At 39.9% G+C, this 27999-nt stretch overlaps 1 protein-coding gene across 1 annotated transcript; it reads left to right on the top strand.

Moving 5' to 3' along the window:
* The first annotated feature begins 3082 nt into the window (after positions 1 to 3082).
* On the top strand, positions 3083 to 27998 carry PSAP (prosaposin). Its single transcript, XM_026713569.2, has 14 exons — positions 3083 to 3166; positions 8746 to 8882; positions 10584 to 10658; positions 11518 to 11643; positions 11912 to 12106; positions 13198 to 13341; positions 15384 to 15440; positions 19186 to 19299; positions 20927 to 21022; positions 21411 to 21591; positions 21742 to 21905; positions 23459 to 23539; positions 24000 to 24107; positions 26153 to 27998. Exons 1-14 carry the CDS (start codon positions 3121 to 3123, stop codon positions 26186 to 26188), a joined length of 1560 nt encoding a protein of 519 aa, XP_026569354.1. The 5' UTR covers positions 3083 to 3120; the 3' UTR covers positions 26189 to 27998.
* The last annotated feature ends 1 nt before the right edge of the window (position 27999 follows it).

Raw genomic sequence — 27999 nt, forward strand, 5'->3', positions numbered from 1 at the left:
ATTTACAATAACATTTTTTTTTGTTCTTTTCATACATGCCACTAAATTCTACTAGGCTTGCTGAATTAAAAAAATATGAACAGGATAGACGAAGCAGTTCAGTTCCCCCTGGCATTTGAGATTTCCAGGTCTAGAATAAGGGCTTACATTTTCCATTCAACCAAAGAGGTCACTGATGACTTTGAGCCTGTCGTTCTCTTCCAACCTAACCTACCTCAATGTATTATTAAGATTAAAATTAAGGAAGACCCCCACGGATAAAAATGCAACCAATAAACTTCCACCAGTCAGACAGTATATGCAAGAGTCAAAAATATCTGAAGTATAACACAGAACTGGAGGCATAAACTTCTTGGGAGAAATATCCTTCTGGGTTCAGTTCCAAGTGGGGAAAAAGACACTGGAAACATGGAGGCTGTTTGGAAGGTTTAATATCATGACCGCATGACCCTGAGCTCCAGAATGAAGAGATCAAGAAAAAGGGCTGGGGTCAGGGTTGCCAGATCGCAGCTTGGCTCTGCGGCCAAACTCAAGTCAAAATACGGCCAAATTCAGCCAAATTATTTTCTCTCATGGCCAAATTTTCCGGCCAAATTTTTTTATGCAATAAAACATGAGGATATATTGTTTTTTGTTTTTTTAACTGTTTTTAAATAATCAAATCATAAAAATAGTCAACCAGGGGGCTCAGGATCGTGTGCAGCACTCACCCATCTCCTCCGGCACCTCCCACTCCCGCACTCTGCTTCGCGCCTGCCTCTCCTCCTCCACCTCGGCTCGTTCTCTCTCGTTCCCCAAGCAGCGCCCCTTGCACGAAGGTTGGGGTGGGGTGGGGAGGGTTCTCGCGGGGCGCATCCGAGGTGCAGCTCCGGGCAGAGGGGAAGGGGTTCAGATCCCGATCCAGGCCCCTCGCGGGAGCCCCCAAAAGCAGCCCTGCGCTTGTCCGGGGTGCCAGAGGGGTGCCGGAGGGGCCCCGGGGCCATGGCTCGGGGGCAGTGGCAGCGGAGCTGTCAGCTGGGGGAGGAGGGTGTGTGACAAAAGGCGCCAGGCGGAGGCGAAGGCAGTTGCCGCCCGAAACAACCGGGAGAGGAGAAGAGAGTGAAAGAGACAAGAGAGGGAGAAAAAGCCGCTGAGGTTCCAGCAAAGGGGGAAAAGGGCGCCTCTCCAAATAAGGCGACCGAGATTTCTTCCTTTCTTTTTTTTTTTTTCCTGGTTTCTTTTGCTTTTGCTGCTTTCCAAAGGCGGCAGGAGCATGCAAGAATCGAGGAAAGGGGTGGACCGAGGGAAAAATTAAATTAAAAAATAAAAAATAAAAAACTGGAATAATTGCAACGGGGCTCTGGCGAGAGGTGGAGTGGTCTATTTGTTGCTTTTGCACGGAGGGTCGGGCGCACTTAATTGGGCATGAATCTCCCTCTCGGATGCCACTCCGGGCGTGGTCCTCGGTCAAGGGACAAGCAAGCCAAGGCACCAAAGCGCATGATTTATTTATTTTTATCATTATTTTTTGGAGGGGTATTTTAAGGATTCCCTTAGGATTCCTTCACAAAGCGCAAATATAACAGGCGGCGAGGCAAGGCACGCCGGAAAGAGGCGCTTTGTGGCGGAGCCTCTGAGGCGAGCTTTCTCCCCATCCCGCGTTCCTTTCTCCCTCAGGCCGCCGACTTCCCTCGCCCGTAGGCTGCTGCGAGAATCCCCCCCCCGGGGGACGAGGTCAGACCCGCCATTTAGCCCCAAATTGGGGCTGGTGGGGGCAGAACTGAAAACCGGTATTCGGCCAAAATTTCGATTTCATGGCCAAGCAACTTCCATACGGCCAAATTTCCGGCCAAATATATTTGGCCGGAGACATCATTTTTTTCACGGCCAAGCAGATTTCTATATGGCCAGATTTCTCGAATTTGGCCAGAAAAACAGCCAGATGACAACCCTGGCTGAGGTGCTGAGAGTGCCTGGGTTTTATACCCTCTGTTGGGATTTGAATTGGAGCTTGTATTCTAATTGGTTGCCAGACTCCCATTGGGCCATGCAGGGGCAACTCTGTAGGCTGTCCTGAGTTCCAGGTTTGGTTGAGCCTTGCTGAAAGGGCTTTTGGCAATTGCTATAGCTTTACCTGGAGATCCTTGTTATGTAAAGTATTCTGGCCCAGGCCTTAATGGCCACTAACACCCATTAACAAAGGTTTCTACTTCTGAGGTGAGTTTCTGCTTCTGAGTTTCTACTCTTTTTAGAGGAAATATTCTGCCTTTTTAATATTTCCTAGGCTATTTCAATTTTCTAGGAGAGCGGTGGCTGCTAACTTTCTACAAAGTAATTATGAGGGAGGTTACATCCAAAGGAGAGTTGTGGTTTGCAATTTGCTTCTTGAATATAAATAACAGCACCCAAGCACTGAAAAAGCAAATGCATCGAACCTTTTCCACCTGTTGAGTACTAAGATGTCACAAGGGAGTAACACATTGTGCAGCAACATTTAGACTCTAGTCGTTCCCAAGTTTATTTTCACTGCAGATTCCATGAGGTGTGCATCCTGCTTTAAAACTGCTTTTACATTTATTTTAAAGGATGATGCGGAGGGTTGTAAATCCCCAGACTAAGGAACACACGACATGGATTTTGTTATTTAATTTGGCTAGTAGACAAATGGGAGGTTTGAAAGCTGCGGGGTAAGCAGCATCCATAAAATCGAACAAATAAGCAAGATTGTTAAAAGTATTTATAATTTCAGTCTTTCAGGCTGGCTCGCTTTGGATGAACTGGCCAGTTTGCAGTCTCGTGATTTCACCTCCCCCCGCTCCGAAGGTTTTTAGATGAGTCAGTGTCAGCAGATGGAGGGGGAAACTGAGGAGGGGAAAACTCAAAGGAGACAGAAACGCGCAAGCGCACATCCCGAAGGTTTCCGAGGTGGGAGAAGGGACGCCTCGCGCTTTCTTCCCCTTTCTGCCCGAGCTTGCGCAACCGATCACAAGGCTTTGGAGGGCCGGCTTCTCCCGCGATCGCCGGTCCGGCGTGGCGCACGCGCAGTCGCTGCGTTCCCCCGGAGCGCCGGGGTATAAAAGCGGCCATCAGCTGACGATCCCGCATTGCAGCCGGCGGAACTGCTGACCAGAGACGTCCATAATGAGGCGCTTCGCTCTCCTCGTCTTCCTCTGCTCACTGGCAGCGGGTAAGCGCGGGGAGGGCCGCGCCCTTTCCCCACCCCCGGTTTTCGTTGGCTGCCTCAGGCGCGGGGACCTCTGAAGGCGAGCGAGTTGGAGCCGGGGTTGGCCTGAGTCGGGGGTGAAAGGCCCGCTTACATGTCCGAAACGAAGCTCTTGTTTCCCGACGCCCTGGCCCTTTCTCGGGATTAGGCGCCTCCAAACCTCGGCCAGTCGCCGCCCGGCTTTTCAAAAGGGTCTTGAGTTGGGCTTGGGAGCTGTGAGGATATAACGGCCGGCAAAAGAGCCCCAATCTGCCTCGCGTCCTTCCTGGGCAGAAAATGGGCTGCCGGGTCCTTTTGGGGCCTGCCTTCGCTGGAGTCGCCGGCCTTGCGCAGGGCTGGCTGGGCGGTGTTCTTGTTTACCCGGGAGAGAGGGAGAGAGAGAGAGGGCGTCGCCTGGCTGCCGACCCTTCCCTTAGTCCCAGGAGCTGCCCTCCTTCCGCATCGCGGCTGGACTTTTCCCCCCCCTTTAACTTGCCCTTCTTTGGGGGACCGTTTGTTTCCTTTCTCCTCTCCTCCGCCCCCCCCCCACTCTTTGCTTTTAAAAATCCCCTTTTCTAAATTAGAATGGAGTCTTAACATTCAACCCTGGAGTAGCGCTTATTATCCCAATATCCATGGGGGATAGTGGTGGGAGGGAGAAATCTGGCTGTCAATGGCTTTGGTCAATTTCTTTGTCTCACTTGCGAGTTTTTTTTCCGTTTTTTTAAATCACTCATGCTAGGCTAGGTTGAACAAGGGCGTGGGTTCTGCCTTGGGATTATTATAGCTGGAGTATCTGTGGCTTCCCTGGTTTTTGGTTTTTGTTTTGGTTTTTTTGGGGGGGGGGCAAAAAGTATGGCATTTTTTTGGTTGTCTACTCTTTCTTTCAGGATATCTTCTCCTGTGGACAAGGAACCTAAATGAGATTAGGGATACTGAGTTTACCCAACAGGCTGTTGTGTCAGCAAAATGACAGAGTGGAGGAACTGAATTACTCCAAACCCTCTACAAAGGGGTTTTTTGGGTTTTTTTGGTGTCATTGCAACATTTTCCATGGAAGCTGATGTTAAAATGTTCCAAATAAAATAGGTGGAATTTAGAGTACTGGCCTTGAGCCTTGAAGTTGGGAATTGGTAGCACTTGGAATTTATTTATTGAATTTATATTGCCGCCTGTTCGCCCATGGTGACTGGAGGCAGCTTACAGAATGTAAAACCATATTTAAAATAAAAAAAACAAAAACTAACAAAAAGAATCAAATAAATTAATAAAATACAATATAACAAAATCTGGGGAAAATCAATCAATCAACCCCAACTCCCACCCACGCCGACAACAGCAGATCACACGAGCCATTTGATGGGCTCCATCCCGCTTTGGGTTCCCCAGGTCCACTGGCAGAATATTGCTATATGGGGTTTTACTCAGTTTTGGGATATTGAGAACCAAATTGTGTGTGAGGGGTGGTGGTGGAATAAATGTATTGATGTGTTCAAAAATTACCCTGGGGGATGCAGTTATTTGTGTTCTAGAAGCAAATTGCTAACCATAACTTCCCAGATGTTTGTGCACATCCTTTAATTACTTCAATCTTCCAGGTGATTATTACTGTGATTCAGTCATCCATAACGTAAAGTTGATGAAAGCTAGTTGATTGCAGTCCTATCCCTTAATTTTATCACCCACAACAATTCTATGAGATAGATTGAGTGACAAGCCTAAAGTCATTCAGTAACCTCCACTGTTGGATAAATCTGGTTGATCCTGGAATACAATTGAAAATTACTCCAAGGTGAACTGCTTAATCATGCATTTAAAAATTTCAACTAGGTTTATAGAATTTAGTGAAATGTAATGAAGGAAGCACTTGAGAGTCAGTTTGGTGTAGTGGTTAAATTATAAGGCTAGAACCCGGGAAACAGTGAGTTCTAGTCCTATCTTGGGCACAAAGCACACTGGATGACTTTGGGCTGATCACTTTCAGCCCTAGGAAAAAGGCAATGGCAAACCACTTCTGAAAAACCTTGCCAAGAAAACTGCAGAGGCTTGCCCAGGCAGTTTCTAAGAATTGGCCTTGATTGAATAGAAGGGAAAGAAAAGGAGCAAAAACTGTTTTAATGCTGTCTTTATTTTCTTACTTAGAAAACAGAACACATACTGCTCCTCAGATTATCCACCTACGCATTTTAGTGATTTTAAATAGTTTAGCCCTGGGTAACAAAATTGCAGCAATTATGCAGTAAGCCTAAAAATCACATTCTATATTTATGCAAATTTGGCGACCTTTAAAAAAAAAAAAAGGAATAGAGACAAAGATTCAAGTATAGCATGTGTAAAATTATGATTCTTCAGCAAGATTAACATTCCTAATGAATGAGCTAATAAATTTTCTCCTGTCTATAGAAATACAAGATATTCTTAATGGCGGTATGCTTTTGAACTCAGATTTTTTTTATTTCAGATACTGAGGGAAAACTTCCTGGAATTCAACTTTATATGTATAGATTAGTTCTTTATTATTGCTAAGAGATTTTTTTGCATATTATTGTATTCTAAATCATACCATGCTGGCTGTTGATCTGTAACTGCTCAGTTATGGTTCCTAGTGGCAACAGATGCAGCCATGCGTGGTTTTTTTTTTATTTGTCAGTTGTTTACAAGATAATAGTTACAAGTAAAAACATACATGGATACATATAAGAAAAATAAAGTATAAAAGAAACAATAAGACAGGGACGGTAGGCACGTTGGTGCGCTGATGCACCCTACAGACCTCTAAGGAAAGGGGTGAGGTCAATAGTAGACAGTCTAAGGTTAAAGTTTTTGGGGTTTGGGGAAGAAACCACAGAGTCAGGTAGAGTATTCCAGACATTGACCCCTCTGTTGCTGCAGTCGTATTTCCTGCAATCAAGTTTGGTGTAATTAACCTTGAGTTTGTATCTATTGTTCGCTCTAGTGTTGTTATGGTTGAAGCTGAAGTATTCATTGATTGATAGGACATTGCAATGTGTGATTTTATATACTATACTTAGATCGGACTGAAGGCGGCGTAGTTCTAGGTTTTCTAGGTCTAGAATTTCGAGTCTGGTGGCATAAGGTATTCTGCAATGAATAGAGGAGTGGAGAACTCTTCTTGTGAAATATTTCTGGACTTTCAACTGTGTTAATATCAGATACATAATGTGGGTTTCAGACTGATGAGCTGTATTCGAGTATTGGTCTAGCAAATGTTTTGTATGCTCTAGTTAGTAGTGTAATATTACCAGAGAAAAAGCTACGTAAGACTAGGTTAACAACTCTTAATGCCTTTTTGGCTATGTAGTTACAGTGAGCTCTAGCACTTAGATCATTAGAGATGACTACTCCAAGGTCCTTTACAGAGTTTGGATCATCAACAAGGTCTTGACTATTCAGCCTGTATTTTATTTTCTGATATATATATTTTTTGCCAATATATAGGACAGAGCATTTAGTTGCCATTTGTTTGACCATTCTGATACATAGTCAAGGTCTTTTTGAAGGGTAGCAGTATTATCTGTGGTGTTGAACAGCTTTACATCATCAGCGAAGAGAACGCAGTTGCTCTTGATATGATCATAGAGGTCATTTAGGTAGAGTATGAAGAGAGTTGGTTCTAGAATAGTGCCTTGGGGGACACCACTGTTGACAGGTACAGAATTTGATAGGACGCTCCCAATTTTGACCATTTGTTATCTGTTTGACAGGAATGCTTCTATCCAGTTATGCAGTTGTCCGGAGGTACCATAAGATTTTAGTTTTAGGAGTAGTTTGTCGTTTACCACTGAATCAAAGGCTTTACAGAAGTCTATGTAGATTGTGTCTATTGCTTTGCCCTGATCAATATGATTTTGCAATGTAAGAGTTGCAGATTACATGATAGTTTTTTCTAAAACTATCTTTTTCCCAAAGAATTCCAATTTGCTAGGCAATAAGTTGAAACTGACCCAAGTAAACAACATCCATCATTCTTCTATCCTTCACAGGGCAGACACCAATCTTTTGATGTGTGGTTTAACATTCTCTTGTAAATAACAAATGAACATGGCATGGGCATAATTATTGGTATTCCTAACCTAATATTTTTGCACCGCACCCTTTTGAGGCAATCAAATACTTTGTGTAGCTCTGAATATACATTTCTCAACTGGCAATTTCTGCCATACATCTTGAGCAAACTGCTCCAGTTGTCTTAAGTTTGTTCCTTCTCCCAACTGAGTTTCAGACTTTTCCATAGATGTTCTGTTGGATTCAGATTAGGACTTGTAGTAGGTGAATTTAGAATCAGTACAATGTTTGCTTTTCAACCATTTTTGTATGTTTTGAGTCATTATCCTTTTGGAAGGCCCATACCCGTGACAGAGTTTTCTAACAGTGGGCATTACGTTTTGTTCCAAAATGCCTGGTTAATCTTGTGATTTCATTGTGTTTTACATAGATTTAAAGCACCCAGTGCTGGAAACAGCAAGGCAAACCCATTAACATTATGGTGCCTTGTTTATATTGCACAGGGATGGTGTTATTTTCTTTAAAAGAATTGTTTTTCCTTCTACGAACAGAGCTGCTGTGACTTACCCAAAAGGTTTCATCTGTCCAGAGGACATTGTCCCAAAAATGCTCTGGCTGGTGAATATATATTTTATCAAACTCCAGACTGGCATTTTTATGTATGTGTTTCAGAAGTAAGGTCTTCTACCATGGCTGCCACTTTCAATCAAATGACAAGAAATAATATGAGTTGATAATATAGTATGACTGTGACCACTAATTATACGTCTGCTATTAGTGTGAGTATTCTGTTCAACCTGGGATTAATTTTCCTCTTGCAGCCACATCTAGGGAGGTTAGCTTTGGTTCCATGGACTGCTTGATAATATTAGTAGCCATGATTGCAGGAACGTGAAGCTCATTGATAATTGTTTTGCAGCTTTTTCTCCCCAGACATCTTTCTGTTTTTCTTCCTCTTGCCCATGTTCCCTCTGCTGCACACAGTGATACAAAATGGCTGATTGAATACGTTTCTCCAAACAGGCTGAATGACTGACTCATTTGAAGTCATATATGACACTAATTATATAGTCTTGAAAGATCACTAAACTCCAATAATGTCTTTTTAATTCTAAGACATTCCAAAAAGTGCTATTTTCATTCGTCTTATTATTTACAAGAAAAAGTTACATCATACTTCAAAAGCAAAGTGTCTGTTCTGGACTATAGAGTAGAGAATGGCAGACTGGGATTCTTTGGTGTACCAATACTTTTGGTTGCATCTGTTTAAACCTCGTAAAATAAATATATATATAGCTAGCATGAACCTGGAATAAAATGTAATGTAGGCATGTCCAATCTGCAACCCTGGATAGCTTCTAATGCAACCCCACAAATCATAATTAAAAATATAAATACCACACTTTATTTTTATATACGTTAACTGTATTATATATTATATATGCAGTCCAAGAGTCCTTCAGTGTGGCACAGGCAGACCGAAAAGTTGGACACGCATGACCTAATGCATTCTCATGCATTTTATACTTTATTTTCAGTTGCTTTGACAACTCCCCTGCTTTTGAAGAAAGACTGTGCAAAAGGTCCAGAGGTGTGGTGCCAGAATTTGCGAACTGCATCTGATTGCAAAGCAGTTAAACATTGTCAGCAAAATGTGTGGAACAAGCCTACCGTGGTAAGTTATTTTATTGCTATGCTGATGGTTTTAGCTCTGTTTTTGCAGCTTGCCAAAGAAGTTTTCCTCTTCATATAGACAGGAGCTGAACTTTGGTGGGATGGAGAAATGGAGCTCAGATTCTGAAGACTTGAGCTCTGTTTCTCCACCCCGCCAAAAGCATCGCCTTCTGCACCCAAAGGAGAGATCTCCTAGAGATCAAAATGAACTGAAATTAAAGCAGTGAGCTGACAGGTGGATAAATTAAACAATGCGGGGGGCCTTAAGCTGGTGGAATAAATACAAGAGTATCTTTTCTTCAGGGGCTGATAATCCTGCTTGAATTTTTCTACCCCTGCCTCCCCTGGCGCGCCACATTTCTCCCTGGAACTATGCTTAATGACCTGTGTCATCGTTTAACAACTGCAACCAGGAGTACAGGATTGCAGTTGAATCAGTCACATGACATCTCGCTTAACTACTGCTTTACTCAACGATTGAGACTTGGGCAGACAAAAATTATATTGTGATCAGTGAACAGTTGTGGCCAGTTCGTGAAAATAGCCTAAAAGGCTAAGGCACCAAATATTGCAACATTATATGTAGCAAAAATACTTGTGGTTTTTTTTTTGGGCAGTAGACTGATAACAGAGTTTCTCTGGTCAGATTGATGCACCAGGAGTTGTTTGATGCACTAGTAGTTTTTGTAGAAGAAACTGTGTGGAGTGTTTGGTGGTTTTGCAGCCCATAAGTGCAGATGCTTGCATTCCTTATAAAGGATGTTTGGAGAATCTGCCCCAATCACTTTAGAGGCATTTATCAAATGTTTGAATGAATGCTCTTCTGTGTTTAGGAAATACAAGGAAAGAGAGCTGGCACTTGCTCTTCTGTATCAACCTCCCTCTAAGTTCTCTGTTTGGGGCCCTAATTTTGGTTGGTTAGCTACATTCTCAATTCTTACTGTTATTTTTGCTTGCTCATGGCCCAAGGAAAATAAAAACAAATGAAAAGGAGCAAAACTATAGAGGTATGACGTGCTTTCAGTTAGATTGAAAGTTACAAAAAATAAATAAGTGAATTTATTTTTCAACTAATAGTTGCTAATCGTTAGTCAAGCTCTTGTTTCATGCTTTGAAGAGCAACCTTCAATTCTAAAATAGCACAAGACATGTCTAGGCAGCTGCAAACTTGTTCTAAAGCAGCGGTCTCCAGTCTTTCCGGCTTGGTGGACACATGCAACTGCGTGCACACATGTGTGCTCACCCACCATTTTCGTGGCCCAGTTCTGAATGGGCTCCGGTCTGGCACCGGGGTCGTATCCTTGGGGTTGGGGATCCCTGTTCCAGGGATGAGGATTCAACCGGTATTGCAACTGGTTCGGTGACTACGTTTTGCGCGCGCACGCTCTTTTAGCTTTCTCTTTGATTTTTTGATTTTCTTTTTCTTATTTTATATTAGTTTGCACTCATTCTTATCTTCCATTTCAAAATCATTAATAAAATTATATTAAAGATCATTTTTAATATCTTCTGGAACATTGACTTAGAAAGGTTAGGGACCCTTCATATAATGTATTTGTGCTAGCATGTGAACTTGAATAACACTGTAAATGTAAGTAGCATCTGCAGCTGGACTCTCTTAACTGGGTTTTCATTAGATTATACTTCATATGTCTAAAAATTAAATATAATTTTATTTATCAAAAGCTTTTTTTCTCCTCAGGAGAGTATTCCCTGTGACTTGTGTAAAGAAATTGTACGAGTGGTTGGGAAACTCTTAAAGAGCAATGATTCAATGGTAAGAATTCTTTTCTAAAAAAATATATATTCCAATACTTTTATTCAAGAAATAAAGTGCAGGATCTAAAAATGGGAGCCCCACTATGTTGATACATGCCTTCCAACCAAGGTTTACCATAAATGCATTTCCTAAAACTGAAGGGGTATTTTGATATTAAAATGCCAGTATTGGATTGTGTTTGTTCTTAGTAGGAGTTCCTAGGCCTATGTTTTTTCATAATGGTACAAAAATGAGCTCATGCCTTAGATATTAGTCGAATATACAGTATAAAAAATTCCTTTAAATCCTTCCATCGCTTAATAAAAGAATGATCCTCAGCTATGCAAACACATCTCTGCTTTTCCTGCTGATGACAAAAGCTAAATCATCTGAATATTTTATATGATGCTTTATAAAGATTTGCCTATGCTTACCTTCACAGTGTATTTAATGTTACTTTTTGTAGAAAGTACTAACGCCTCTAGCAAAGAATCTATAGCAGAGATGGGTACCTGTAGCTAAAATCATTAACCAAAATTTAATGGCGAAATAACCAGTTTGGGTATAACGTTTTCTCTTTGAAAGATGAGAATAGGAATAGGAATGCAAAGCAACTTTGGGGTGAAATACTCCCATTACTGCCTTTGAATTTTTTTCAAAATTATGTTACGGTTGAAATTTTTTAGACATGGCTCGATACCACATCGCTAGACTTTTTGTAGCCTGCTGACCAATAAGCAGGCATTGTGATATCTAACCCCAAAATGTTGCCCACCTCTCTCTCTAATGTGATTTAGGAATTAGGTATTTCTTCCTGAATGAGAAAGGTGGGAGAATATCCCTTTGTTTATACCAACCTGTCTATCTTCTGTCCTAGGAGGAAATAGATGAATATTTCAAGAAAATTTGTGAATTTCTTCCTGAATCAGACCTGGTAGAGCAGTGCAAGGACATAGTGGAGTCTTATTTGCCAAGTATTCTGGATATGGTCAAATCAGAACTTGTAAGTATTCACTAAGGCTACAGAAGGGCATTGATTTTATAACTTTTGAAATAAACTGGACAAAATTAGTGGATTTTACATTTTACTTACTGAATCCAATATTCCAAAATTCACTGCAACAGGGATATAAGAAAAAGTGTGCAACGATAAGTCTAATGACTTCTAGAAAATTTGATAATCTGGTTTTCAGGGGTACTTAGCTGCACAGTTTCTGCTGCATTTAACCTAGGTGAAAACAAGTAAATTTGTGTTATTTTCTATTCTCTAGGAGAATCCTGACGTTGTATGCAGTGCACTCACACTATGTCGGTCTCTTCAGAAGCACCTGGCAGAAGTAAAATTACAAAATCAGCTTCAGTCCAACAAAATTCCAGAACTAGATTTCTCTGAACTGGCATCTCCTTTCATGGCTAATGTGCCACTTCTTCTGTATCCTCAGGATAAACCTAAGAAAGAAACTAAGGTGGGAATTTAAAACTACAAATGGGCTATTAGTGCTGATAATAACATAGATATAACAACATCTATAAGTTGCTATTAACTTTTAATCTTGCTGACAGTTGAATAAAGTAGTTCATAAATATCCAAACCTAAAACTGTTTCTCTAAACCCTAAACCCATTACCTTAATCAGAAGCAATAAGGAACTTTAAATATGCAAACATGTTGGTTAATCCTGTATGCTTCTCACAGCCTCCATGTGGTGTTAATGCAACCACCACCATTGTTTAATCCTTAATTTGTATCATGCATTCTAACTGAACCAATTAAAGGATAAGGGGGGGGGGGGCAGTAACATTAGAGAAACTCAAGGAAGTATAAACAATTGTGGTTAACTCAAGAGTATTTTGAGAGGTAAATGGAAAACAAGTAAACATGATCCATTATTAAATATGATCCAGTGCAATAAGACTGTGGTTTTCCTCTGAATTCTTTTTTTTTTAAGAAATCTTAATAGTGCTGATTTTGAATAAAACATATCACTATTCCCAGTATAACTTTGCTAAATCTTGTTAGAAGTACCTAATGCAGTGATACAGAAAAAGAAATGGCACAGGTCAGAATGCTGCCGGATAAAATTGCCTGAACTACTCAACATACCGTATTTTTTGGAGTATGAGACGCACCTTGGTTTAGAGGAGGAAAACAAGAAAAAAATAATACTTTGCCTTCACGCGTCTCATTTTCGCCCTCCCCAACATCCAGAAGCAGTTTCCGTTTTTGGCCTCCGGGGGTCCTGTGGGGAGGGCAAAAATGGGACTCGCGGATCTGTGGGAGGCCAAAAATGGGTCCATATTTGCTGTATAAGATGCACTGCCATTTCCACCTGCTTTTTGGGGGGGAGGGGACTGTGTCTTATATGCCGAAAAATACGGCAGCTAGATTCATCCAAAATCCCACCAGCAATGAATTGTCAGCAGATTTTACAGAAGGTGTTTTCTAGTGCCTGAAGGCAGAGTGTGTGTAAGATAATATTAATTTTTTAAAAATTTATATAGCCATCTGATGTTGTGACATGGTATTAAATTAAGATTTGCTTCATGCTTACCTGCAGGGAAGTGGAAATTTGTGTAATGACTGTGTTCAGCTGATGACAGATATTCAAGACACTGTGAGGAACAATTCAACTTTTGTTAGTTCTTTAATTGAACATGCCAAGGAAGAGTGTGAACGTTTGGGTCCTGCCTTGTCGGAAATGGTAATTTTTACTTAATATTATTTAATATTAGTGGGAAATACAGTATATGCTTGGGATTTTAATTTCCCCAGCTTTGTCAATTTAGAAATTAAGGTGCCATATTTAAAAATAATAAAAAATAATAAAATATGATTCTGACTACATGAAGTAAATTTTACAGCCTGTACAGAATGTGTAAGGAGAACTTTAAGGGGATTGTGTAAATTTGAATCCAGGCTAGTATTACAGAATAACTTTGGATGGGCTGTACTATTTAATATCCTAATTGTCACGAGAGAAATATAAGATGCAATTATGTATGTCTCCCTCCATATTGTATAGATAAAAGTGTACACTGCTCAAAAAAAAATAAAGGGAACACTTTACAACACAATGTAACACCAAGTCAATCACACTTCTGTGAAACTGTCCACTTAGGTAGCAACACTGATTGACAATCAATTCCACATGCTGTTGTGCAAATGGAATAGACAACAGGTGGAAAGCAGAGGCAGGTAGCAAGACATCCCCAATAAAGGAGTGGTTCTGCAGGTGGGGACCACAGACCACTTCTCAGTTCCTATGCTTTCTGGCTGATGGTTTGGTCACTTTTGAATGCTGGCGGTGCTTTCACTCTAGTGGTAGCATGAGACAGAGTCTACAACCCACACAAGTGGCTCAGGTAGTGCAGCTCATCCAGGATGGCACATCAATGCGAGCTGTGGCAAGAAGGTTTGCTGTGTCTGTCAGCGTAGTGTCCAGAGCATGGAGGCGCTACCAGGAGACAGGCCAGTACATCAGGAGACGAGGAGGCCGTAGGAGGGCAACAACCCAGCATCAGGACTGCTACCTCCGCCTTTGTGCAAGGAGGGACAGGAGGAGCACTGCCAGAACCCTGCAAAATGACCTCCAGCAGGCCACAAATGTGCATGTGGCTGCTCAAACGGTCAGAAACAGACTCCATGAGGGTGGTATGAGGGCCCAACATCCACAGGTGGGGGTTGTGCTTACAGCCCAACACTGTGCAGGATGTTTGGCATTTGCCAGAGAACACCAAGATTGGCAAATTCGCCACTGGAACCCTGTGCTCTTCACAGATGAAAGCAGGTTCACACTGAGCACATGTGACAGACATGACAGGGTCTGGAGATGCCGTGGAGAACGTTCTGCTGCTTGCAACATCCTCCAGCATGACCAGTTTGGCAGTGGGTCAGTAATGGTGTGGGGTGGCATTTCTTTAGGGGGCCGCACAACCCTCCATGGGCTCGCCAGAGGTAGCCTGACTGCCATTAGGTACCGAGATGAGATCCTCAGACCCCTTGTGAGACCATATGCTGGTGCGGTTGGCCCTGGGTTCCTCCTAATGAACAACAACGCTAGACCTCATGTGGCTGGAGTGTGTCAGCAGTTCCTGCAAGACGGAGGCATTGATGCTGTGGACTGGCCCACCCGTTCCCCAGACCTGAATCCAATTGAGCACATCTGGGACATCATGTCTCGCTCATTCCACCAACGCCACGTTGCACCACAGACTGTCCAGGAGTTGGGGGATGTTTTAGTCCAGGTGTGGGAGGAGATCCCTCAGGAGACCATCCGCCACCTCATCAGGAGCATGCCCAGGCGTTGTAGGGAGGTCGTACAGGCACGTGGAGGCCACACACACTACTGAGCCTCATTTTGACTTTTAAGGACATTACATCAAAGTTGGATCAGCCTGTAGTGTTTTTTTCCACTTTAATTTTGAGTGTAACTCCAAATCCAGACCTCCATGGGTTGCCAAATTTGATTCCCATTGATAATTTTTGTGTGATTTTGTTGTCAGCACACTCAACTATGTCATGAACAAAGTATTTAATAAGAATATTTCATTCATTCAGATCTAGGATGTCTTATTTTTGTGTTCCCTTTATTTTTTTGAGGAGTGTATATTTATCCCATACACTTCTGTTGAAGAAATCAGTACATTTCTTTGATGCAATAAGGAATACAGTGATTATATGGGACTGGCATATTTTGCAGTTTATATTATAACAACCGTCTCCAATTCTCTTCCTCTATAATAGTGCAAAGACTACATTTCTGAGTATTCCTCCCTGGCTATTCAAATGATCATGCACATGGTAAGATTAACGTTGCCTATATTTTACTATCTTGCTCCAAAAATGTATTAAAAAAATCTGCCATTGGAGTTATAGCAAATGTCTGAACTAGATTTGATAGCATCAAAAGTCATTTTGGATTAATTATCTAATTACTTAATGGATAACTATCATGTTGTACCACCAGGCTGCATTTTTTTTTTTAGTTCTTGAGATTATTTATATTGAATCTCTCTGTGGGAATATGGTAGTGAGGACAAAATAATATTCATACCGGGTTGACTGTAACACATTTTTCATAGGACATTCAGCTGTCTCATGCCTGTTCAAAAAGTATAAATATTGAACAAAATTTATTTTGCAAAAATAATCGTTCTATTGATAATTGGCCCTTCCCTCTTGCATGAAAATTTGTGGTGTGAACCATTAGATACTTGATTATTTTCTAATTGCTAACTCTCTTGTGTTTTTTTTTTCTCCATCCTGTCAACAGCAGGAGCAGGTATGTGAGAAACTTCCTCCCCCACTTAGAGAGAGTTGCTTGATCTCTTGCTAATATAGTTGACGAGTGTGACATTTTTGACAGATTCAAGGGACAGAGTAGCTGTGGAAAGAGTCATTTTTGAGTCTAAAATGAAATCTTGGTCATTCTGAAACAGATTATGAGCCTGTTTGACCACCTGACTTTGAAACTAAAATTAATGCACGGAAAATTCCACAAAGTCTGAAGCCATAATGATCAAGATAATTTTAGGATATGATTTGGGAATAGATGCTGAGCTTCCTAAATAAACCTCTTTGGACCTTGCACCTGTCATGGTTTGGTTGGCAAATGCATGTTGCATGTATTTATAACTTGGATTGTGGTGCTTTGTTTGCCAACTTACATATGCCTTAATGAGGAAAACAGTGAAATGAGGAGGACATTTCTCGCCCTATATAGAGATGGCATCATACTTTAGTATTTTTGCTTTTGTATGTAAATAGTATGGAAACATTTCTTTGGTTGTGGGAGAACAGAATGATTGAATTACTTCAAAGATAGTATGGAAACTCTCATATATAATTATGATATGTTTTCATAAGAAAAAGTTTTTGTGCATGCTTTGATACTCACTGTTACGTTCTGTTTATAACAACTAAGCTTTATCTTTTCTGTCTTTAAGTCAGTTTTTTATTCTTGGTGATAGACTAAGTGTTAGAGTTGTCTTACAAGGGTTTTCCAAAATCATTTGTCATTGCTTTCTTTCTAAGCCTAGGAGAAAGGGTTACTGGCCAAAGGTTACTGGCTTTGTACCTAAGGCAGGACTAAAACTCATAATCTTTCAGTTTTTAGCCTGGCGCTACATCAAAACAGGTTCTCATATCTTTCATAAATCCTCTTTAATAATATTACAGTAATCCATAGCTGTCGATGAGGTAATGGGTCTACAAAATCCCTTTTCTTGTTATTTCCTCTATTAATAAAGAAGTCATGGGAAGTTTTCACTGCTGTCAGATTAATTGTAGCTTGTCACTTGGTTCAGACCTGACAAATTAGTTTGTGGTCAAAACTGCTTTAGTCAAAAATTGCAGTTTGAGAGCAGACATGACAGCAAACTAGTTACCCAACAGAAAAAATGCTTCCAGTTTCTTCTTCTGCTTTCTGTAGGTGAGGGAAAAAAAGAGAATAATTCATAGGAACCAAAACCAGCTGTTATTGATTTCTGTAAATGTTGCAATTTTCATAACCAAGTAAAATTAGCAACTATAAAGATGACACTATCAGTGATTAAAACATTGAGAATTCATAACGGACCAGGTAGATATACAACAGTGATCTGGCCCATAAAAAGCCAAGTTTCAAAACTTCCTTGAAGGAAACATTTATTCCAAATCACTCTCAAATGACCAGCTACTTGTGTAGTTTTCAGATTCGACTCCAGTGATCAAAATAAACTGAACACTTATGTAGTTTATTTAGTTAAATAACATACTTCCTTTCAAAACAAAATTTTGTTTTGACTTGCTATGGTAGGAGAAGGTAGGAGGAGTTAAAATTATTCCTGCAGATATTAAGCTAACTGCAGAAGAGGGAATTCCTGGGACAGTCAACGCCTTTATGAAGAACTAATAGGTATAAAGTTATGTAAACCAATGAGGCTTTTCTGAAAAGTGAAACTACAGCTGCAGCAGCTACAGGTTATGTGAACAATTATGTGAACTCTTGAAATTGTATGAATACACACTGTCTTATATTTCTTTAGTATATGGGCCATATTTGCGTTCAGAAGCGATCAGGAAATTTTGAAATGTACACATTTGAATACAGGTAGTCCTCGACCTACAACAGCTTGTTAAGTGACCATTCGAAGTTACAATGGCACTGAAAAAAAAGTGACATGATGTTTTTCACACTTATGGCTGTTGCAGGTTCTGTGATCAAAATTTGGCAACTGAGTCATATTTATGACCATTATAGTGTCCTGGGGTCAGGGACCACCTTTTGAACCCTTCTGGCAAGCAAAGTCAATGGGCAAACCAGATTCACTTAATCACTGTGTTACTAACAGCTTCAGTGATTCACTTAACAGCTGTCTCAATTACTAACAGACATTTTGAGCTCAATTGTGGCTGTAAGTTGAGGACGACCTGTAACTGGTTTGGCTATAGGGTAGCAGGGAACCCTATGATATTGATGAATTGTTACTTGCAGCCCGGCCAGCCTATAGTGAGGAGTGTTGCAGAAACTGTAGTTCAGCACTTAAAGAGCCATTGTTTTCTTATTGATAATCTAGACTACCCTCTTCCTATACAGTTATAAATTAAGACTGATTTTAAGCTATTTAATGTGAAATACTATCTGAATGGAACTTGGGGTTTGTCTTTTGTATAGCACTGAATGACTGTTAGAAATTGTCTTCTTTTCTAACCAGAATAGTGCTTGAATTTAGTAAAATGACTGCATGTATCTTGCAGAATATTCATGTTTCATTGAAGTACTGATTTTTTAAAAAAAATACTGCACCAAGGGACGGTTATGAAACATCAGGAAGAGCACATAATCTAAACCTCTATTTGTTCTAAAGTATTTAGCTTTGTAAGAAAAATCAATTGTGGGCACATGCAAGTTGCTGAAATAAGTTGCTTGATTAAACTTTAAAATAATTTGTTCTGTTGTAGAGTAGAAGTGCCAAAAGTGAATAAAATTCTGCCTGAAAGTATACATAACATCTAAGGATATGCAAAACAAGCTATATGTGAACCACTTTTTTTCAGATTAACAGCTAGTTTCCAAGTGGTCCATATCCAGACAAAGGCATGCATTTTTCTTTTGGACATGTACCAAGGCATCATGTTGAAAGAAAAAATGTTTTAGGAAGGTAGAAAGCAAGAACAGTCACAGTCATGGGTGGCAGATGTAAGGAAAGACACTAAGTAGAGTGGGGAGGTCAGTTTTTGACTGCAGTTTTGAAAGAGGAGAGAAAGAAGCCAAATTAGTCCATTTTGTAAGACCAGTATGGATTTGGTTGGTTGAAACCTGGGAAAACTTCCTATCTTTTGGTTCTGCTGAACCACTGCCTGTCTGGAACGGTTTGGCAGAACTTCATGTTTTGGGCTTGAAACAAAATGCCTTTTTTTTTCTTTCCTGTACAAATAATAACATTTATACTATTCCATAGCATCTGGGGCTGCTTTTACATTCATGAAATTAGAGCGATATTAAAACTAATTTGCAACCTTGTAGATTATAGCAGTAATTTGCATTGGTGTTTTATGTCTTCAGCAACCACAGGAAATTTGTAGCACGATGGGATTATGTTCTTCTCTGAAATCTATACCCCTCCAACCTCTGGTGCCTGCTAAAGCTATCTCTCCAGCAAAGATAGAGCCAGTTGAGGTAAGACTTGGTACTTAGTTATCTGTATGTCACTTGACCGAAACAAGAAGGAGATGAGTGCCTGGAGATGATAAAGGAGAGAAAATCTAAGAAACAATCACAGAGGGAACCTCCTGATGAATTTTAGTAAGTTAGAATAAAGTGAAATAGAACAAAAAGATCCAGGAATATAAAATTTTCATCACAAATGCCTGCACATCTTATCCCAAGGTTCAACAATGGGTTGAGATTCATGGTAGTGTGAAAATTGAACAAAGCAATTTCTGAATGGCTCTTAATGGGCTATTAAGAGTCCAATCTTGGCTAGTCTTCCACTGAGACCATCTTGGCCCCAAAACAATTACCATCAAGATCTCTCAGTTGAGTCCCCCTCTCCCTCCCCCCCCTCCAGTGGTACAAAAACTGAAGCTAGTGGCATCAGCATCAAGGGTCCTTGACCTTGGGACTTCCTAAGGGCTGGAGAGGGGGCTAGAAATAAAACTACTGTATGAACAAGCAGACTATCTATGATGGCTTAGTGTTCTTGGACTCGCTTCCAGTGTTTTAGTTTCTTTCCATGGGCCTTGAACATTGGTATCATTAAAAAAAAAAGTCATTAATATTTTTTTTTCTTGGTCAGCCATTTTGCTAACCTTAACTTTGACTTGAAAAGTTGGACACCAGGGGTGTCTTCCAATGGGGATCTGTTTGTGTTCCAGCTGGGTGAAGCCGTTTTAAGGCCAGATTCCTGCTTTAAACTCAGGCCAGATCCATATTTCATCTAGCACAAAAGAGTGTCCTTCCGAACATCTGGCCAAGCCGAAGCTTCTCCAGTGAATGCATCAGGTTCAAGCTGGGGCTGCAATAAGACTCTGAGAAGACACCCTAAAGGGAATATAGGTCAATTGTTTGTCTCTTTTCAAAATAAAAGGATTTTTTTTTCCTGTTTTACATTTAGGAGAATGTTGAAGAATATATTACCTGGCATGAGTAGCCAGGAAGAGCAGGCCTGCCTTCCTTCCCATTGACAGCGGACCCCATAAACGTAGAGCCTTCATCAACAGCCATAATGGCAATGGTTACCATTAATAGATATTTGTAATGCAAGTCCTCATAAAGCACTATCAAATAGATAAAAAGTTTTCTCCCTTTGGGCATGAACGTAACTTCACTGAGGTACAGGGAGTACCATGATGTATTGGCCCATTGTGAGAATACCGTTGCTATAGTCTTCTTTTCGTGTTGAAATAAGTGAAAATGGAAACTTGGCCTAACGTGAATTACGTTCCTGAACTCTAGAAGGGAGGCTCTGCAGGCCTGCCCTAATTTAGAAAGAAATGAAGTAGCCAAGGGTTGACACCTAAGATATTTTACCTCATACTATAGTAGTTGCTAATTTTATGGTTAATAGTTGAATAGCCAATACTGAAGTCAGAATGTAAGTAGAGTGCTTCCTTCAGGTGACAGGAGGAAGTTTTAAGCTTTGTCTTCTTAACTAGTGAGGTAACGTTCAATTTCCAGTGACCCAATATATATTTTAGAGTAGGTCCCAACTACTGTTTCATGTTTCTGTGGCTGTCGATGCCTTGGTTTCTTGTAGTACTGGTAATAACTACTGAAAATCATTCTTTTTTTCTGAATTGTATAGACCAACCCGAGCCAAAAGGAAGACTTCTCTCTCTGTGAAGTATGTACTATCATGGTAGAAGAGGTGACCAGCCTTCTGGAAAGCAATAAGACGGAGGTATGCATGTGCCACGAAATAAATTTGACTGCTAATATCCCCTTTTATGATACAGTTTGCTCTCCAAGAGTGTGCTCCATATAGTGTGATCAAATGACTGGTGGTTTCTGACAAAATGGCTCTCTTTGGGGTGGCATACTATATATGGATGAGGATTGCCAGAGGAGTTCATCTTGCAGTGTTCTTGTGATACAAAATGAATACCTATTTTATTCAATATGTAATATTTAATCCATGCGTGTTTTGTAAATAATGATTTTTAATGCTACATTTCAATGTGCCGTTGAACCATAGTATACTAATTTTGCACGTTGCTAGTTTTAGCAGATGCCCGGAGGACTTGTGATGACTGAACTTGTCTCAAAGTAGTTATCTTTGTCTATACTAGGAGGAGATGATACAAGGAATGGAGAAAGTCTGTTTAGTGTTACCTGAAAAAAGCAGAGAGGAGTGCAAAGACTTTGTGGAAGTTTATGGGAAGTCTATTCTTGACATGTTGTTGGAAGCTACTAGTCCTAAAATGGTGTGTGTGATGCTGAGATGCTGCAAAAACAACATTTTACCAGCCGGTGAGAACTTGCTACGTAATCCTTTGCTACATAATCAATGCTTCTATGTTTGATTTGGATTTTACTTTTCTGGTATTGCAATGTTTTTGTTCAATTATGTAAATATAGACATTAACTCGACATAAACACCTTTGCTTTGTGTATCCTTAGAAGAAATTGTTCCAGTGCAATCAGAATTGGGAAATATCTGTGATGTGTGCAAGATGATCGTTGCTTATGCAGATAAGGAATTAGCAAAGAATGCTACCACTACTGAGATTGAAATGTTTCTGGAACGAGTGTGCCACTACTTACCGGAGTCTGTTAGTGACCAGGTAATTAATGTGCTATTGTGTGTTAGAACTGTAGTCCTGTGAATGAATTCTTCTGAAAAGCTAATCTATGAAATCAGAAAGAGTAGTTACGAATGATTGCTGTTTTGTAATGACCTCCACAACCAGTGTCAAACTGGACACTTTTAAGTTCCAGCGTGGTAAAGGTGGGTTCTTTCAAATCATTGCATGGTGTTGTGAAAAGTTAGACCATTTAATTGGATTGTTAGATTGCTGATCTGGCAATACTTTCAAAATGTAATACTTAATAGAGTAAATAGTTGCCTTGAGCTGTAATATTGGGGTTGTTTCTTTGAGGAGCAGATCACTCCTATACTTTAAAAGACGTTGATGTAGTGAGGTGCTGTTTATATTTCATAATATAAGCTGTTCTGGAGTTGCAAGCTGCAAGCATGATGCTTAGGAGTTTGAAATATTCCTTTTCTTTTCACCTATCTATATGATACTCTTACGGATTTGTATCGAAGAATCAGTGGATGCATTTTAATTTATGTACTTCTACACCCATTCTTTACACAGCCATTCTTTGCTTAATAATTGTTTGCAAATATAACAGTAATAATAAAACTCAGTGCAGTATGTACCATCAAATTTCATGGCTTGTTATCAAAAGCCTTCAGCTTGAAACCAACTGGTCAATTTCAGGCAAGAGCCAAGGTTCTAATCATCCACAAACAATACAATACTTACAAACAATAATTGGAACTGGAACTTTGTTGCTAAGCAACAAAGTTCTAAAGGCCAATGTCACATGACCACACACAATGGCAGTTCTTGGCAGTTCTAGTTGCCACTGTTAAGTAATCCTGCATGATCACTTTGACTTCTTGCTGGCTTCCCCATTGGCTTTGCCTATCAGGAACGGAGAGTGGAGGTTGCAGATGGTGAGCACGTAATTATAGGAATGCTGGCAACAGCTGCAACTACAAGGACAGGCCATAAGTTCCCCTGATTCAGTGCCATCATAACTTCTAACCGTCACTTGAACAAGTCGTTACACAACGTCTACCTGTAATTACAGTCACAGAGCTGAGCGTCTTAAACTTACAGTTACTACTTTTTAGGGAAATGAGATACAGTGGGAAAAAAGTGACCCAGGAAAAGTAAGCTTGTTTAAGCAATCTCTTTGTCCTGCAAAAAAGGGGGAAACGGATCAGGCAGAGGGCACTGTATGGCAGAACTTTTATCTAAATGAGGTGGCAGCAACTAGTAATTATTGTATTTCTTTCTCTCACACCCGTACACGTTTCCTTACAACCGTTTCACTTCCTATTGAAGGACCAGATTCTGGTCCCTAAATGAGAGGATGTATTTAACTTTGTGGCCAATAAGTTATTTGATTAGATTAGATCTGCAATTTAACTGTGAGAATCTAACACATATCAAATATCTTATCGAAATCAACTAGCTTTGGGTAGATAGCACTTGATATAACAAAAGGTCCTTAAATTCAAAAGTTTCCATCTGAGTTACATAGTTGATTGGTAGAGGATCATATTCCATTTCTCACTGATGCTTAATTTTTTTATAAACAGTGTGTCCAGTTTGTGCAGCAGTATGAGCCAACAGTTGTGCAGCTTCTTGCAGAAATGATGGATCCTACTTTTGTGTGCAATGTAAGTACCACAAGTTAGAATATTTACTTTATGAACTACACTTCAGTTACCATTGAATAAAAATAGACCTGCAATTTAAATGCTTAGGTATCTACTATCACAACTCAAGGCTATTTATGGACAGCAGGTGCCAAAGAAAACTCAATAATGCTTTATCTTAAAGTGATTTTTTAAAAATAATTCTGGATTTATCCAATCCAATTTGCAAATGCAAAATTAATGCAGCAAAATAAAAACATGAGGTGCTGGTGATGTTGCTAAAATGCCCTTTGAAAAGCTGGGGTTTGTTCCTATCTTATTTTCTGACCCTTAGGTTCAACCAAGGCATAACTTGTCAGTTGTAACGATAGGATTTTCTTTGGTTCCTTTAGCATTTTTTGTAGAAATGCTGATAAATGAATGAACTGATCACACTTTTTATTACGGTGAAACAATAAACTGCAATTATTACACTTCACAGAAACTTGGAGTTTGCACAGCGTCCACTAAACCTCTTTTGGGATCAGAATTCTGTGTCCGAGGACCAGGGTATTGGTGTAAGAACATGGAAACTGCAACTCAGTGTAATGTAAGTATTTTTATATACTTCTTAGCAAGCATGTAGATAAGAGACAGAAACCCAACAAGCAGCATTTCCTTATGCCAGCTAATATGGGGAGAGGTTTTCTACAAGGCAGGAGCACTGCTAGAAGGCACGAGTAAGATCCAGTGCGATGCGACACAGCAGTTTATACACCTAAAATTAATTGTTGGGATTGGGATTGGTGAATGTCATAAAAAACTATAGTTTGTGCCTTTTTGAAGGAGGCTGTAACACCAAAACAAGTAAATAGAGAATCCTGAGTAATTAAAAATGTTTCTAAACAACAAACGTGTTTAGAATGAAATACGTTTGTGGATTATAAATGCCTTTGAGAATAAAAACCTATTTGACTATATAAAAAATGTGGAGCCTGGTATATTTTACTGGAAAGTTCATTCCAGAGCTACAATATTGCCATTGAAAAGGCTTGTCCATCACATCTCCCAGTATGAGAGAGTACTAGAGCAGGATGCAATAGTGAAAGCATTAAATGTTCCTGCTTCTCTTCCACTGTCTGTACTGAATAAGCTCAGTAATGAGCTTTTAGCTATTATTCCCTCAAATATGAGTGTTCTTCTATCTGCATTCTAACCTGGCCTTGTTGTCAGCTAAGGGATATACTAAGAAACTGAATGGATTGTGCATAGCAAAAGAGAATGCAGAATGTCCAGAATGAGTCCTGTCACGTGGCCAGGTCATCTCCATTGTCCATGGCGTCATGGATCTTAATCTAGGCTTCAAGAGAAGTACCTGCATGTAAGCTGGAAAGTTGTCCAGCATCTCTGGAATCAACTCCTGGGAGAAGACCACGAAGTGGTAAATTGGTGTAATCATGGCAATCCTACCTTGAATAGTCTGGGAGAAGATCAAATCTAGTGTCATTACTATTAATTGGGTGGTTGAACAGGATGGGTAGCGTACCATCAGAACCCCAAATACCTGATACTAGATACAAACAGTGATACTGAAATGGAGAGAAAGCCTGATGAGAGTAAAATAATTTCTATATAAAATAATTTCTAATGCCAGCCCCTCTTTTGCAATTCCTTGATTTGCTTTAGTATTGTACTAGCAAACTAATCTTACCCAAAGGCAAGCTGTGGATGAATGAGGAAAATGTTATTACTTGTTTATTTGGTCACTGTATGGCAGGCCAAAATTTCATCTAGGGCAGGATTGTCAAACTTGCAGCCTGCTGGCCAGGTGCATCACGTGCTGGCAATGCCCAGTTTAGCGAAGGGGAAAAAATTGTGATACGTCACGCGACAACACCATGACGTCACCAGTTTGACACTTCTGATCTAAGGATTTGGTGCTACATGTATCTTCCCTAAGAAGGCATTCCTTACGCCTCTTTTGTTATTTGTGTGATGGCAAGCAGACATTTTTGTTCAAGAAATTTTTACTTTATTTCACTTTGAAATGTATTAACTACTGCGCTACATTTGGCTGGAACATGAAATAAAATTAAAAATGAAATAAAGTGGCCCTCACTCCACCTCTGGAACAGCTCCCTCCCCCTTTGGTGTAAATCCTGTGGTTTAAGCTAACACGGGTCGGATTGTTCATAAGGGGTCAACCTCATTAGTTATTATGGCATAAACTGGAATTGAAAACTGTGATTATTATAGCAAAAACTATTCAGTGTGCAGCAGGAAAGGTAAGTTGCAAACTAGATGGCCCCTGGTTGTGGCTAGGCGATCAGAGCTGAACTGTGGGAAATTCAGACCACTAGATGGCATCAAAGCATTATAGTTTTGATCTCTCTTTCCTGCCATCTACCGATTATCTAGATTTTTTTTCCAGGCTAGGTATGGCAAACTCAAGTTTTGAGCCAGCTAAAACTCTTGATGTTGGTTGAAAAAAATTGTAAACATTTGATAAACAACAACTTTATAGAATCCCAGAAATCCTTTGGAATGACTTTCAGGCATAATCTTGACATAAATCATGTTTCCTCTGATTAATGCCTTACATATCTTTTATCTCCCTCTGTGTCCCCCTCCTTCCTTCCCTCTTTTCTCTCCCAGGCTGTTGAGCACTGCAAGCGCCACGTGTGGAACTAGAAGATACACCATCTTTTTTCATGCTTGGAAGAAAAAGGAAGCCAAGGATTAGGCTAGTAAAAGCTAAATCTTAGTGTCTTGATCTTCTCCTTCTCCATTTCAAGTACCTTTTTATGAATCACTGAGTAGCAGTGCTACTATCTTGGAAGGATCCATTGTTTTTGACTTACTGATATTTCTAACTCCAGTTGTAGTCCTTTGCGGTACATGAGAACGTACTGCCAGTCATTGCTCAATTGGGTTCAGTATTTCTGAGAAGGAATAATAAGTGTGTGTATATGTAAGTAAACTAAGGACAGTGCTGGTGTGTCTGGATTTTAATTACTTGGTTTATTTTAAAAACATTCTTGCTGATAATTAAACCTAAAACATGGGACTGTTGTGCTCTCTACTGAAATAGCTGTTGATATGCTTTTTGCGAACAGTTATTTTGTAGACAGATCTTCCAAATAAATTCTTAACTGCTGACTTAAAACTGCGTAGACAGAGACAATCCCGTTCCTTCCAAAGGGATGACTTAGGTGTGCCCACAGTTACGTGATAATTAAGGTCTTAAGTCCCAATGCCTACCTAGCCAATACTGAATGAATGTTCATTCACAACCTAAGGTGCAGCCAGTCCTAGTTGATAGTGCAAGTTTGAAATGCTTACAAATGATCAGTCTATTGTTTTTGAAACAAATTTAGTAGCTTTTCTTTCAACAAACAAAACAGTAAATTATTACCTAGAAAATCAAGAGGTACACTTAATTTGGTCCACGGAGCTCTTTTTTCCCTCCATTTCAATAAGGTGTATTTCCTGAAACAAAAAAGAAGCTTGGTAGAAAAAAAAAGTATCCGTTTTCCTGTTGGATTGTACAATTACCTATTAAAATTGTCTCTTCTTAACAACTGGTCCCTCTACAGAAGAGGTCCCCAATCTCATGCTGTGGCCCACTACTAGGCCACGCAAACAGTGGCACTCACACATGTGCGTGAAACTCCATGTGTTCACCACTGTCCAAGCTAGAAATACTGGGAACCGTTGCTCTAGAGTGTTACATCTACTTGCATAAGTAGACATTTTCTTGGATAGATCAGAATGTCTATGAGCAAAAGGCTAACTGGCAGTCTTGATTTCCGCGTGAAGACAGCTGTGGTTCGCTGGGGTGGGGAGCGAGCACACAGACTCAAAAACAGTACTGCTTGTTGAACATACATAAATAAACTATAAAGTCCTTAAACCCCGCGACTTCTGACTTGGTTTAAAATACAGATTTGTAGGATGAAGTTCTTAAAATAATCAACCTCGGCATTATTGTTAAAGTTAGGAATATTTTTTTTTTAATTTTATATATATATATCTTGGGTGCACTTTAGAGGGCATTGACTTGAATTCTTCAGACTGATACATTAAGGGTTTTGTTTTGTTCGTCTGCTGCTGGCTCCAAATTCTTGCTGCTTTGAAATAAGCATATAATGAAAAGCAACAGCAAATTAATATAGATGTTTGTTGTGTAGCATTATAGTTAACATCTCCTTTGTAAGAGAGTTATTTGTTGTTGGAAAATTTAATACACTCCCTGTAAAAGAAAAACGGCATTCTGTGAGGTAAAACACATCTATGTATAGAATCCAGTTTCTTGCTGATAGGAAACGATTTCATATTTTTTGGGACAAGTTCTTACAACTTAATGTAAAATATGTGCAGAATAATATCTTGCCTTCAGAACTAAGTTGGGAAGATAAACAGCTGCTTTAACAAACTGCTCTATTCTTTTTTTTTTCTTTTTGCATTGACGCGTCTGTAATTCAATAAAGATGTAACTACAT

This window comes from Pseudonaja textilis, chromosome 4, assembly GCF_049901715.1.
Source record: "Pseudonaja textilis isolate UNSWEBS1 chromosome 4, rPseTex1.2, whole genome shotgun sequence".
Lineage (NCBI taxonomy): Eukaryota > Metazoa > Chordata > Lepidosauria > Squamata > Elapidae > Pseudonaja > Pseudonaja textilis.